Genomic DNA, 15,236 nt, shown 5'->3' on the forward strand with positions numbered 1-15,236 from the left:
GTTTTCATAGACAAGGAATTCTTTGTTACAAAGTGCTAAAGAGGAGGGAGACTCTAGGACTGAACCCTCTTACAAGACGTGCTTTCCAGACAGAGCATTTCTGCCTTTGACCTCCCCACTAACTCTGTTCTTTCATTTGTCCTCCTGACCTTCCTAAATTTCCTCTTTGTTGGGACAAGTTCTCATCCCTCTAAATCTCCTCAGAGCCTTCTCTCTCAGAGATAATGGTTTTAATTTTATAAAGAGTAAAAAATGTTATCTTTGGGTCAATTTTTTTTCCTTAATTCTTTCTTTGTTCCCTCTTTAGCTCTTAGCCAAACATCCACAAAGCAAACAGAGAGGATGTCTCAAAATGGTCTCAGAAGTGAGACCATAAAACGATAAACACAGTGTGCCACGCTTCTATACCTCTTTAAGCACATAATTATTGGCTGTCTATTGCTCTATTGCTCTATAAAGCTGTATTCAGACTTCATTTTTATTCTGAATGTTGCTTTTCATTTTTTAGTCTACAGTCTAGTTACTTTTTAGCAATAGCAATTGTAGCCATGGACAGGCATTTTCTAATTGATTAAATTAAATGAATTAAATTTGGAAACTTTTGGACATGTGTCCAAATTTCACATAATTACTTCTAATTGCGGAAATTATTTTTTAGATATCAAATCTGCTGTATATACACACATCCTCCTGCCAAATTATATTGCACAGTACTTTGCCAAGAGAGTCACAATATGGCTAAAATTAAGCTTCATTAGGTGTAACAGGATGAGATGCAATTTACTTCTTAAAGCTGACTGTAAGTACTAAAAGATAGATTTCCTTTTCATACTAACTTAAAAGAATGATGTATTGTTTTGCAAATCCCAGTGGCAAAAGGTAACTGAAATAATTCACGCAGTTTCTCAAAGGCAAAGAACTTTATGCTTAAAACTGTGCTATTATTTATCTTTACCCTTCATCCATTTGACTCCCTTGGTCTGTAAAAGAGGCCGTTTTATTTGAGCAGAAGGTGGATTGAGTTTCTGCCAAGTCAGTGTATTCCCTAAATGGATATGTCAGAGGCAATATTGTTTCTCAAAAATCATTTAGGAGGCAGCATTTTTACATAAGTAGGCTCTTTCATTAGTTTTGAATTAAATTTGGGCAATTGCTGTTTCTGTTATGGCTGCTTCTTGGAAGCCCAAGCAATGAGGGAGTCCTATGTCCTTGAGTCAAAATTTCCTTTGGGGCTTATGATGCCTGTGTTAGGTTTGGAAGATTGGAATGAATATAACTTGTCTATATGCCTTCTTTGTGGAGGTTGATGATATTCACAAAATTGAATGTTTTACATAAAATTAACTGAAGATGAAGGGTTTTTAATTGTTTGAAGATGATGTGGAAAAAAGGTACGTCAACGTGGGTTTCAGAGTGTCCCAAGAAACGTGTCTGCTTTTCATTTTTATCCATGGAAACGACGGGGGAAAATATAGTCATTAATTCCCCAGATGCTTCTCATTGTCCTGAAGATAATGTGCATTTAATTGTGCCATGACAAAATTACGTTGACTGCTTTGTGAGTTTTGGAAGTATGTCTTGATTTTTTCATCTAGTATTAGATAAATTAAAAGTAAGAAGTATCTATTAGCTGCTATGACAACATATTTTTTCTTTAAGCAAATGAATAAAAGGGGCTGTAGACTAAAGGGAGCCTTGGAGATATTAATTATAGTTAGCAAATTAATATTGTTCTGTTTCATTTTAATTTCTGTTTGGAGGGTTAAAAACATAAATCCAATTAGATCTTGCAGAATCTCTATCAGTTGGGATAAAAGAGGGATTGTGTCACAAATCTTTGCACCATACTATTTTGTTAATTCAAATTAGTTGGGAGTCTAGCTGGATTTGATCTTATAGGATAAAAAACTTGTAGAAGTGTTCATAATTCCACATTGTAATTAGTAATATAATTATCAATGTGATAGTCACATGGCTAACCACAACAGGAGACTCTCTCATTACCTGTGGTACATTTTCTTTAAAACTCTATGCTGATCTGAAATCACCTTTTCCCTAAAAAGAGATAACGAACTTTATTCCTTCCTAGAATTCAGAACAGTGCCCAGTTTGTAACATTGAGTGTATCACCTCCCAGCACATTTTGTCCCATGTTAATTAGCAGTCTGTGCATTTGGGTCATTCATTATTTAAGAAAACTTTGCCATCATTAGCAGCAGACTTCAACATTTATTTTAGGCTAGGTCAATTTAATCATTTTTCACCACCAATGAAAACTTCCGGGTTAGGTACCAGACTATTCAAAATATTAATTACTACCAAATATGAGCAATCACTTAAAATACGGTAATGTATTCCTTGGCATTCAGAAAGACTCTTAGACATAGAGAACAGGCTTTATCCTAGTTAAAAGTTTGGGGGTATTTAATACTTAGGGATCATTAAAACTCTCTGAGAGAACCGAAATTGTCGTGTGAAGAGGCTAAGCAGCCTATGAGGCCTTTTTAATGGTTTCTTCAGTCCAGCATGTGGTCAGTGTCAGAGGTGCAGAAAGCTTCCAGGAGGAAAATGCAGTAATAAAGGATTTCACCTACCAGGGATTCACTGTTTGAGATGACAGAGTTAGTTAACAGCCATTTCAAAGGAAAGAGGATAGTGACCAGGAAAGCACCAATTCCTACTTCAAACACTCTAGCTGGAGTCTGACTGAGGGTAAATGAACACTTAATACCATGTGAGCTGAAGATCACCCGACTCCAGCGGGATCCAGCTCCATCCTACCCACTCCCTAAGATGCTGGAATCAGAACTTTCTTAGGCATGAGCCAGGGGTAAATAGTAACTAGTCTTCGGGGACACAGCAAATTTGGGCTTTTGTATTTTCTCAGCGGGCCAGATCTGAGCCTAGGTTAGAATTCTGAAGAAGTGGTATAAAGAAAGGTTTAGGTCAAGTTTAAAGGGTTAAATTGAGCCTGGCACACTCATAGGTTCCTTGGACCTGTCCTATCTCTGTCTACTCTTGTATACTGTGACTTACACAAAGGCTATCTCGTCTTGACCTATGCCTTCATTTTATAGAAAGAAAATGAAAGACAGATGGGCGTGAGTTTGCCTCCTGGCCTGAGGCTCGGGCTTTGCTCTCCTCTGGATTTGAGAATGAGATTGTGCAAACCACCTGAATCTTTGTACTTTAGTTTTTCAGTCAAATTGATTAATTAAACTCAGTTAGCCCTAAAGCTACCATCCAGGGATAACAGTCAATATGTGTAGAAGCATCCTATGCTTACCCTTCTCTAGTGTCCTGAAGCTGTTAAGTACTTTGTGACATATTCATGATTTATCTCTGGAGCAAATGTGTTCTGGGGGGGGGGGTTACTTAGGGTCATGAAAGACCTACGTTGACCCAGACACATCGATTCAGTGCCTAAGTGAAGTGTCTTAGACGTCTCACCACCAGGGCTGGAAGAATTTATTGATATAGATTGAGACTAACTGTCCATCAAAGCAGCAGGTGCTGAAGAAAAATGACTGATTTGACAAATGGTTTCACCCCATCCCTGGGTCTCTAATATGATACTCTGGAGTCCCCAAGGAAATTACTTCCTGATCTTATTCCAGGCAATAGTGACCCTCTCTACTCTGAAATCTTCTATTACTTGCATTGTCTAACAGTCTACTAATTGACAGTTAAGTATTGAAGAAAGAGGACTTCAGTGCACATAACCCTTTAACCACTCTCAACTTCTCTTCAAAATTAAAGACATATATTTTAACTGTGGTTGTGGCGACCTGACAGATTCAGCTTCAGGACATCTTCCCCTGTCTTTCTTGTAACTGCATTTCTATCTAAAAGCCTGTCCTGCCAGGCATTCTGAGAGCTTACCGAGATTTTACCATGTACCTGGTGGATACTTGCTGGTGGATGGAGAAGTGTCAGCTACTGTGCCAGCATCAGATGCAGAGATGTGGTGTCATACCATTGATTCGCTTTAGAGCTGAGCTGTTTGGGGACTGTCTCAGAGCTGGCATCTGATACTTCGTCTGGATGGTGTTGGGAGGAGGGAAACATGACAATAGAAAGACAGCAAAACTCTTGGCATCTTGTGGCATCCTGGATACATTTGCAATTCTGATCCAACCCTAGTGAGATATGGTTCTATGAAGGCAGGGTCTTGGCAAATTTCACTTGTCACTGTCACTCCTCCATCAATAACAGTGCTTACACAAGCTGTAGATTGGTCAGAGTGTACTGCTTATCAATTTCCTGAGTCCAATAAGACAGAATTCACTCATATACATGTTTCATGAAACAGACTTGTTACTTACTGGCAAGTGGCAAGGAACATCTAAAATGTAACTTGTATAGAAAGAACACGGCCATGTAATTAGCTGTGCGTGCCCCACCTGAATGTGGCTACCCTGGGATTTATACATTGGGGCACATAGCCTGGTATTGAAGGACACCTTGCTGTCAGGGCACTTGTAGGCAGTCCAGGCTTTTTTTTTTTTGGCAAGTTCTTCTCTTCTATCATGTTGCAGAATTTCTAACACGTTCAGTAGCTATTCTTCAGTGGAGGAGAACAGAGCCAGTTAATGGGTACTCTGACATTGTCTCCTCCACAATGGGCACTAAGAAATGTCAAGTAAAAACATCTCCTAGTGGAGTGGTTCACAGCACAAACTCAAAAGCCAAATGGTGCCTGTATTCAGACCTTATCTTTACCATTTCTTAGCTAGGCCTATGGATGCACATGAGCTACAACTTTTTAGAGCTTCGTTTATTATTTTTTAATAATGACTATGTCTCTCCATATGGTATTATTTGGATGGGAGTACAATGCTTAGGATGCCAGAAGAAGGTGTTGGAGTCTCTGGAGCTAGAGTTACAGGGGGTTATGAGCCACCCATATAAGTTCTGGGAATAGAATTTTGCACTGTAATTGCTGAGTTATCTCCATCCTATGAGCTAACATTGCTCTACTGTAGTTATTTTAGTCTAAAACTAGATATATATTAAGATCACATAGGTCAAAGAGGAGTTGCCCAGGCTAAATGTGTCACTGTGTGTTTGATGTTCTAACCCTTGCTTGATATGCATTATGCATGTTTAGTAAATGATTAGGTGAATCAGCTGCCCCACCTACTTCCTTTCTGACCTGCTGCAAGAGTTGCTTTCCAGGCAGAAACAGGTGCCAACACACGCCAGGCAGGAGCCAAGCACACTTCCACTTAAAACACCTAGCTTGGCTGATATTGACTCGTGAGATGCCCAGATGTCTCCCCTTCCATTGTCTGGTAATCTGACTTAATCTTGTTAAAATGTCTTGAACACAGACACAACCCTAGAGTGACTGGTTTAAATGCTGACTTGGTAGTTTAGGAAGACTGAGTTATCTTATTTACTTCATGGACGTGAGTCTTGTGTAAATTGCCTTATTCTGATTCTAGCCATCTTATTGGTACATCACTTCCCCTCATCAATATCCCTGGGCAGCCCTACTGACTCTCCCAGTGTCTGCTCTCCCCTCCTCTTCCTGTCCCCACTCCATGACAGATGTATTTCACATTCACATTGGCAATGTAACATTACTCTTGCCTTTGATTTTAAGTCAGATCAAAATGATTTGATAAACTTTAAAATAAGTTTAAATGTTTCAAATATTTAGATAAATATACAAATAAAATATTGGTGTTGTTTGCACAATCCCTTCAGCTCCCATTCAGGAGTCATCCAGACTATGTCTTTGTTCACCATAACCCCAAACAGACACGCACAGCTTTTGTCTTTTTCATGATGGCATTTATTTTCACTTTTGCTGTTAGTTTGGTTCTTAGTCAAGGCTCCTGTGCCCAGAGTGGTGACAGATTACGACCGTCACTACATCTGATTCTTCCGTACCCAGAGAAATCAAGGAAGGAAAGAACATGGCTGGACTCACCCACAGCGCCCTCCCAGTGCTTCCCACATTTGAGGCATTTTCCAGCTCCTCAACGGGATGGAAATGGCACACGGGAAATATTTACAGACTAGTATAAGCCAGTCAGTAGATAAAACTTCCAGACCTGAAGCTACTGCTCACAAAGTTTGGAATGTTTCAAAACTTTCTCAATGGGAGGCAACTCTGTGAGAAAATCAAACGGCTTTATATTTAGATATTCATTTGACGTACATCTAAGGAATTAGCAAACATTAATTATACTGAAAACCATGTTTCATTAAGAGATGTTCATGCAGCTTTTCCTGTGCTAAGATCACATCTGCCCTCCCCCCTTCTGCTAGCCACTTTTCTCCTCCTAAACACATCATTGCTTTACTATCTTACTACATTCTGTGTGTGTGGCTCGCATGGTTTACAGCTGGGTAGGCTGATGACAACTTTGCTTCCCTGGTGGTATTCACAGACACTTCAAGCACAATGAGAGCTGGCCAATAGGATGATGCTTACAGGTTGATAGCCTCTTGATTTGCCCACTTAAGTATGTGGTGCCTCCATTCATAGGCTCTTGCCACCAAGTTCTAGAGGTTAAACAAGAGCAATGACAATAGTCTTTAACATTTGGAGTGGTTTACTGAACCCATTTTTAAATTATATATATATGTATATATATGTGTGTGTGTGTGTGTGTGTGTGTGTGTGAGTATCCCTCCCACCCCATTCATTTATTCTTTATATTCCATTATCCCCGCTTCACCTATCTTAGTGTCTACATTCTATTCCCCTTTTCTTGAAATCCTGCCCTAGCTACTCTGCTATTGATGTACACATGGGTCAGTTCTACAATTCATCTACAGTAAACCCTGCTGCAATAGATGTAGACACACGTGAGTCTTTTTTTTTTGGATAGTTTATGTGTTTACATTTCAAATGTTATCCCCTTTCTCAGTTCCCCCTCTCCCATCCCTCCTCCCCCTGTTTCTATGAGGATGCTCCCTCTCCCACCCACCCACTCCCACTTCAACATTGGAATTGCCTGCCCTACACTAGGGAAATGAGGCTTCACAGGACCAAGGGCTTCTCCTCCTATTGATGCCAGACAATGCCATCCTCTGCTAGATATGCAGCTTGAGCCTTGAGTCTCCCCATGTGTACTCTTGGGTTGGTGGTTTAGTCCCTGGGAGCTCTGGGGCAGGGAGGGGGGGTCTCATTGCTTAATATTCCTCTTCCTATGTGGCTGCAAATGCCTTCAGCTCCTTCAGTCCTTTCTTTAACTCCTCCATTGGGGTCTCCTGCTGAGTCTGATGGTTAGCTGTAAGCACCTTAATCTGTATCTGTAAAGCTCTAGCAGAGTCTCTCAGGAGACATCCATATCAGGCTCCTGTCAGCAAGCCCTTCTTGGCATCAGCAGTAGTAACTGGGTTTGGTGGCTGTATATGGGATGGATCCCCAGGTGGGGCAGTCTCAGGATGGCCATTCCTTCAGTCTTCAATGTGGCATTTTCAGGGGCTACAGTTTCCACTGTTAAATTTAACAAAGGCCAGGAACTTTTGGTCTCATCCACATCTTGCATTCTTTTGGTACTGAGGATATACAGGGAACACCATAGATGGAAACATAATGACTATATCCTAAGGGGACCCAGCTTAGGGCCTAGTCTGTATACCTGAAAGCACCCCCCTCCTTGGAGTCCTGAACCTCTGGGTAACCCAGTTAGGAAACTGCTTTCTCAAGCCAGAACTGCAGTCGGAGTTCCATTTTTCTTCCTGTTCCAAGAACCATTTTTCTCCTGTCTTTGCCAGCTCCACCCCTCTGGGGAATCACAGCAGTAGATTGGTTATGCTAAACACTGCACCTCAGGGGTTCGATTTTGATGTTTTTTCACAGAGCCCCAGTCATTTATATAGTTAAGATAGACTCTTCTTGAAACTTCACCAAGCCATTTCATTCTCTTTTAAATCATACCTCTGGATAATTTGTGTGTGTGATATTTCCTCTGTTCTCATGAATTCCCCAAGAGTTCTTTGCAATTCACGAATCTCAACTGCATGCCCTTTGTCTCTGTCTTTTTCTCTTTTCTCATCCCAAAGGCTAATAATGTAGAACCAAACATTCATATGAGGAAATGTTTGTCTTGTTTGCATATACTGTTTAGAATCATAAGTCTGCTAAGGATATGAGTAATTTTAGGAAAGCCCAAAAATGTGACATTAAGCATTTATGTTCTTATCCTTTAGTCTCTAGGCCTGTGGAAAGTACCTTATGCTTGGGACCTGCCCCCTCAGCCTCCCAGCTCTGCAATGTCCCTTGCTCGACGGACTGCATAGTATCTTCCTGGTCAGCCTGGGGCCCCTGTGTTTATGAGAACTGCCATGATCCTCAGGGGAAGAAAGGTGAGTCCTTATGCGCATACATCATTCCCTTCCAGTATACACATCTACTCAGAATAAGCCAGCTTAAGACAGCATTTGTTTGTATTTAGATAACCGGCTCAGGCTTGGCAGTGTTCATTTATCAGGGAGGCAGCTGAGGACATTTTAGTGAAGCACAGAATCTGACCTTGATTGGCTTTTATGTTAGGCTCATAGCTGAGTTAAATGACTGCTACTCAGTTGAAAATAATGTTGGTCGGAGTGATTCAGCTGGTGGGTAAATTGCTGGCCTAGTGTGCACAAAGCCCTGGTTTTAACTTGCAGGACCACACAAAACAAGGCTTGCTGGCATATGCTCTTAATCCTAGCACTGAGATAGTCAAGATGCAGGTATTAGAAATTCAAGGCTATTTTTGGCTACACAATAAATTTGAGTTTAGCTTGGACTACACGAGATAGATCCTGCCTCAAATACAAATGTAACCTACTCTTTCTTGTAAGTAAAGGCTCCACCGATGTCCCATGACATGATTCATTGTGATCACACCAGAAACCATGTATGTTTGTTGTTGCTATATCTTCAGATTCCCACATTTAACATTTGTCCTTTTATCTTATATTTTAATAAGTGACATTATATATGTGTATACATACTGGTTAGTGTTTAGTGTCCTCGGGCTTAAAATAACATCTTCAATTATTTTTACTTACTTAGCCATTGTAATCCGATTTGCCCCATTTTGTATTTAAAATGCCCATCTCCGCCCCTCAAAGTCCATTTCCAGAGGCATCTTTCTGTCCTTCATTGACCTTTTAGTTTCCATCAGGGTCTTTTCTCCTTGCATGTTGGGCTAAGAAGAAATATCCCTTTTATTAATATGAAGAGAAATAAGATCCGATGGCTTTCCAGATGGTAGGTTGCGTTTGCTCAGCTATAATCCTACTTTACATGCAGAGAAATACCACATGCCCAACTGTTGAGTGCAATGATCCTTGTGGCCCCTGTCTGTGCAAGACAATGCATATCTACTAGAATTTTACATGACTGTCATCCCTGGCTTGCTCTGGGAACACACATGTCCATATCCATCCCTAGTTACAGCGATTCAATTTTGTTCTGCTTCTTAATGTAAAGAGGAAGAACAGAATTGAATCTGGGACAAGAGAACACTAAATTTAATTTTTTTCATCAATTTGTAGAAATGAACTGAGCTCCTGTATGGCATGAATATCCTTACATATTCATGTGTTCAAATACTTTTTTTCAAGCTGGGAGTTCTGTTCCCGAGTTCTGTAGAACTTTTGAGGTGAGAGGAACATCTAGAACAGACGAGGAACTGGGAACACATATTTGAGGAGTAGAGATCCACCATACTTCCTGTTCTACTTTCTACTTCCTGCTCTTCTAGCTAGGCCTCAAGGTTCAACTACCATGGACAGAGCCTCTTTATCCACTATGCCATTAATAGCCCATTTGTACTACATACATAATTAGAACCCATCATTCCCTTATAGCTATGCATGAGATCCCTTAGGATGACTTGCAGGCTCTTATAACCTAAAATTAGTCCTCATGTATTTCATCTGTGCCATGCCAGCTTTTAAGGTAACCCCCTCAAAAGCTAAAACACTTGAAGCTTTACCAAGATTGAAACTACTCTAGGGAGGGACTTCCATGTACAGAAAATCTCATTGCATGATGTGTCATTCTTCTTTGCTTTCAAAGATGTAGATGCACTCAACATACCAGGTGCACCTCATCTTGCATAGGACACCTATGGATGTAGGTCACATGAGCCCAGTTCATACTGATTTCAAACCAAAGAAGAGACTTATTAATTCATACAACTGAAACAGAATGGCCCCTGGGATGACACTGAACACTATCAGGGGCTCTAAACTCTCCTGTTCCAATTTTTCTATTTTTCAGCTCACCATGTAGCAGTCTTCTCATTCCATCATTCTCTGTAGTAGGTTGAGCTTGATAAGCCATCTTCATAGATCAAAGCTCAGCAAGAAATTCCATTTAAGACAATAAATAATGCAGTAGAGAATGCCTCTTCTAGTTGTTCCAGGAAGAGTTCTGGAGAGGAACTCCATGCCATGCTCGATTCTAAACACTCTGATCAGGCAATGGTGCTTGAGTGGTTAGGCCCTAAGCTTATGGTTTCCAGAATTCAGAGTATTGGATGCTCTCAATCTTCACTGGCTTAGCACAAAGAAGAGGAAGAGAGGGAAGAGGAATGGTGGCTTCCTTAAGGACATTTTGAGAAGGGAAAAGTTAGTCTGAGCCTACAATTTGGAAATCCTTACTCGATTGATATTGCCAGGTTTTTTGTTTTGATCTATTGGCTTCTTTATGGCAATTTGGAGCATATGACTTTTTCTATTTCTGTGTTGCATTTATTTTCTCTTGAGCCAAAATTTATACACACACACACACACACACACAAATACACACACACACACACACACACACACACATAAGCACACACACAAATAAACATATACACACAGTCTCCCTCCTCCAAAACTCAAACACACCCCTGAAATATATGGGGAAAGCATCTAATTATTTCTCTTTGTGTACTCTCTCAACATACGTATGTGTATAACTCTCTCCTCACTGAACATAATTCTGAGTTATATATCTTTCATGCATGTTGAATTTTGTCCCCTGAGGTGCTCAAGTTATAATGCTCTATATGTGCAAAAAGTAATTATGATGGCATTTTGCAAAATAGTCATTGCCAATGGAACCGAATTAATGTAGGGTAATACTAAGGAAGCATAGCCCTATTGGAATGATTGATGTTCTTATGAACAGCAGAACTTTGAACATAGATGCCTGCTCAGAAAGCAGAGTATTCTGTGTGGATGCAGGGCCATAGAAGAACCCAGATGAAAATCACATGGGGAAGGATTGAAACACTGGAAACCACACTTGCACACACCAAAGAATATCAAAAAGTAGCAGAAGCTGGGGAAGCATGGAACCCATCCTTCCCAGGAGTGTGCAAAAGGAATGTGGGTTGTTCCTTGACTTAATGTTGCTCATCTAGAGAAGTCTGAGGCAATATACCTTTGTCTTTATAAAATCCCTGTGTTCTTGAACTCTGCTATGATAGCCTCAGAAGATAGACTCTCCACTCATCTCTGCATTACCATTGTTGTTGCTAAAGGCATACAAATGGTCATAGGATGCCAAACTGGGAGAATGGAGCAGTAGATTGATTTGTCTAAGATCCTATTGTGATATAATAAATAATCTTGGTCATGGGGACAGCTCAGTTGCTAATGTCCTTCTTTTACAAGCTTGAGGGACATCGTTTGATTCCCAAGAACTCACATGCAAAAAAAAATGCAATGCATAATGGTACCCACATAGAATCCCTAGTGGTGAAAAGTAAAGGAAGACATAGGCCTGGAACTTACTGGCCAACCTGTACATTCTACTTGGTAAGCTCCAGAACAGTGAGAGACTTTGTCTCAAAAGCCAATTTAGACAGCATCTAAGGAACAAAAGCAGAGCCTGTTCCCTGATCTCCACATAAACATTCACATGTGTTTATCTGCATAAACAGGCACATATTTATACACATATAATATATATATATATATATATATATATATATATATATATATATATATATACACAAACCCAACAGCAATAGCTAAGATGTGGGTGACTCCAGTGTTCCCTTCTCTCCAGTATAGTATATTTTCAAACACAAAGATCCATCAGTTCATTTTCTTCAAAAGCCTAAAGACATTTGGACCAAGGTTCAAATCCAACCTTGAGAACGGAAACCATCTTCCAGCTGTGCACTGAAGTGCCAGGTAGAGCATGCATTTTGCCCTAAGATACAGTTTCTTTCAAAGACTTACTTGATCTTAAGTTCTGAATGATTGAGTGGGGGTAATAGGTGTTATGACCTGAAGGTAAAGGAGTCCTGCAGCCCTTGGGGACATGGTAGAGTCACTGTTAATACTTTTGTTTTTGTAGAGCTCAGCCCCAAACCAGGTGACTTCAGTGTACACCCGGAAGATGGCATCTTTGTGCAGTGCTAAGTCACCACAGTCAGGAATAATGGGCAGCTTTTGTGATTGTTATTCAGGTCTAGGAGTCTGCTATTTTAAAATAATTCCCAGTAGCAGAGAGAAATCAGTCCTGGAGGTCTTGCTGAAACTTGGCAGGACCACCTGCCTCTAATTCCTCTTGGGAAAATAGGGAATGGAGTTCTCCCTCTGGGGAAATGATTCTGTGCCTACAGGCAGACTTGAGTATGTGCTGGGGATGGGAGCAATCATCTAGTTATTTCTACCAACTGGTGAGGATAGTTTGTGTTCTCTCTTTTCTCTATTTCTGTCCCATGTTTCTGTAGGGACTGTACCAGTCACTGATTGGCACCAAATAAATTTGACTTAGGTTCCACAGTGCCTGGACACACAGTTCATATACTGTTGAAAAACCATGGGAAGGCAATGGGTTGTGTAGATTTGCATCTGATTCCTTCCTCAAGAAATCCAATCAACTCATTAGCAGAAATCCAAAATATGAACAAATTCCTGGCTACTTAATACCCTCATTTATAGATACACAGGTCCATATTCACATAGGCACACTCTTGAATAGTTACACATATGTGTATATAATGTGTATATGTTACAGTGGGAAAAAAATAGATGACTTGAGGGAAAATCAAGCACCCAAGAAGGAAACAGACTTGGAAAAGTGAAGAAGGCCTTTGCCCAACACACATGTCCTTCTGATCACCAGGCTTTTCCTTATTTTATTCTATTCTCTTTATTCACATTTAAAAAAAATAAAGAAATAAGGGAATCAGATGCTAGGAAATGTTTTATTAGCTGATAGGATAAATTGTTATAGAAATTATCTCTATATGGCTCTTGTTCCCTGTCAGACACCCCTCAATCAGGCGTCATCTAAGACTCGGCTGACAGCAACTCAGAGTGCATTAGAAAAATCAGTCAGTGTTCACATGCTCTGCACCTCTCTCACGTCAGTGACAGACAGACAAGGGGAGCAGCACTTGGCAGGTTGGTGCTTGTCAAATAAGGCTGGGACACCTTCCAGCAGAATTTAAATTGGATCAGGTAGTATCGTTTATTGTTTTATCTCTGAGGTTCTCCCACAGCCATACAATTAGAGAAATACAAAAGACAATTGGCCTGAAGAAACTGCTGATGGATGAGCCCCCACACATAGGTGTGATGCTATTTTAAAAAATCCCCTCTTGATCCACAGATTTACCTGACAACATTGTTCCTTGCACATACGTTCTATGAAGGCAAACTTCTGAAGAGGAATCTGATAGAGACCTTTACATGTGACATCCTAATAGCTACCTACCACCTTGTAAGACTTCAAGGATTTCACCCTGCTCTAATACAGTATGTCCCCAAACCACAGCACAGAACATGCTCAGAAGTTCCTACAGGCAAAGATAATTTTAATTGGAGAAGCTAGGATTATTCTTTAAAAGATTTATTTTATGTTTTGAAAAATTAATACAGACAGCAAACAGGGGTCAGAAATCACTGATATGCCTAAAACCTAATTTTACAGTGCAACCATTTCCCCTTTCTCATTGTTGCTTGCGGGGTTGGCTCTAATTCTCCATTCACTCAAATTGTATAAAAATCACTTGGTTTTATTAAACATAATATCAGTGTTACCCAGATCATTTTTTCTCTTCCATTTTTGTGTGTCTGTGTTGATACAGACAATAGACCACACTTTCTTTGATGCAAAATATTGAAGGTTTTCATGATTATTTTATCCATCCTACCAATGCTTCTTATTTTCTGCAGTATGGATAGCCTGGAAAATAGTCATGATGCTATAAATTGCACTACCTCTCCTGTCTCTCTGTCTCTGTCTCTATCTCCCTCTCTGTCTCTGTGTTTCTCTCTGTATCTGTCTCTGTCTCTCTGTCTCTCTGTCTCTCTCTGTCTCTGTTTCTGTTTCTCTCTCTCTCTCTCTCTCTCTCTCTCTCTCTCTCTCTCTCGGTTAATAACTAAAGAACTAGAATTAAAGATTTAGTCTAGGGGAAAGGGAGGATGGCTGATTCAGTACAGTGCTTATCATACAAGTATGGTGACCTGAATTCAATTCCCAGAAACTACATAAAATAAATCAGATCTAACGTTGTACAGTTGTAATCCCAGTGCTGGGCTTCCAGAGACAGACTAATTTCCAAGGCTTGCTGGCCAGCCAGTTTAACCATGGAGAATCCTGGGCCAATGAGATACACTGTCTCAATAAACAAGATACATCTAAAGAATGACAACCAAGCTAGTACATGGGCCTACACACAAATATGTGCACAAACACACATGTACTTCAAACTGACCATGTTCTTTGGCTCAATATCTTTATCCATCATCCAGGCCTGCCAAAGACAACCCAGAAAATGCTATGCTTAGCATGCAGTAAGCTTCTGCCATCTGTGTGCAATCTGCTGGATATGTCTTCCAGCCTATTCCCATGAGTTATCATGGAGGTAATGCTATGTTTTTTATAAATAGCTCCATGGAGGCTCACATGGACACTGCTCTTCTACATCATAGCAGAAATCCAGTCTTCAGACTTTGATGTGCCCAATAGCAGAAATCCAGTCTTCAGACATTGATATGCCCAATGAGTCTCCTTTAATTCCTCTTTGTCTTCACCTAAGATATGTTAGCTCTTCTTCTGCCGTCTTCTCCTCTGTTGCTCTCTCCAACCCACTCTTCTGTCTTTTCCAGTTGCCTATAGTAGAGTCACATACTTAACCATATATCTTGGGCTCACAGCTTGTAGCCAAAATAAGGAAATAAAAGAACACACATAAGGAAACCCTGAGATATTGGGTTACATCAAAGGTGCATAGTAAATCTCTGGTTATGACTGTCCCCTACACAGA

General features: G+C 40.3%; 1 protein-coding gene across 1 annotated transcript in view; it reads left to right on the top strand.

Annotated features, from left to right (window-relative positions):
* Thsd7b (thrombospondin type 1 domain containing 7B) overlaps positions 1-15,236 on the top strand; it is a 902,908-nt gene that overhangs the window by 392,849 nt on the left and 494,823 nt on the right. The window contains 1 exon segment of the mRNA NM_001191669.2: positions 8,173-8,328. Within this exon segment, the coding sequence (NP_001178598.1) occupies positions 8,173-8,328 (156 nt within the window).

Source organism: Rattus norvegicus, chromosome 13, assembly GCF_021556685.1.
Source record: "Rattus norvegicus strain SHRSP/BbbUtx chromosome 13, alternate assembly SHRSP_T2T, whole genome shotgun sequence".
NCBI classification, from domain to species: Eukaryota; Metazoa; Chordata; class Mammalia; order Rodentia; family Muridae; genus Rattus; species Rattus norvegicus.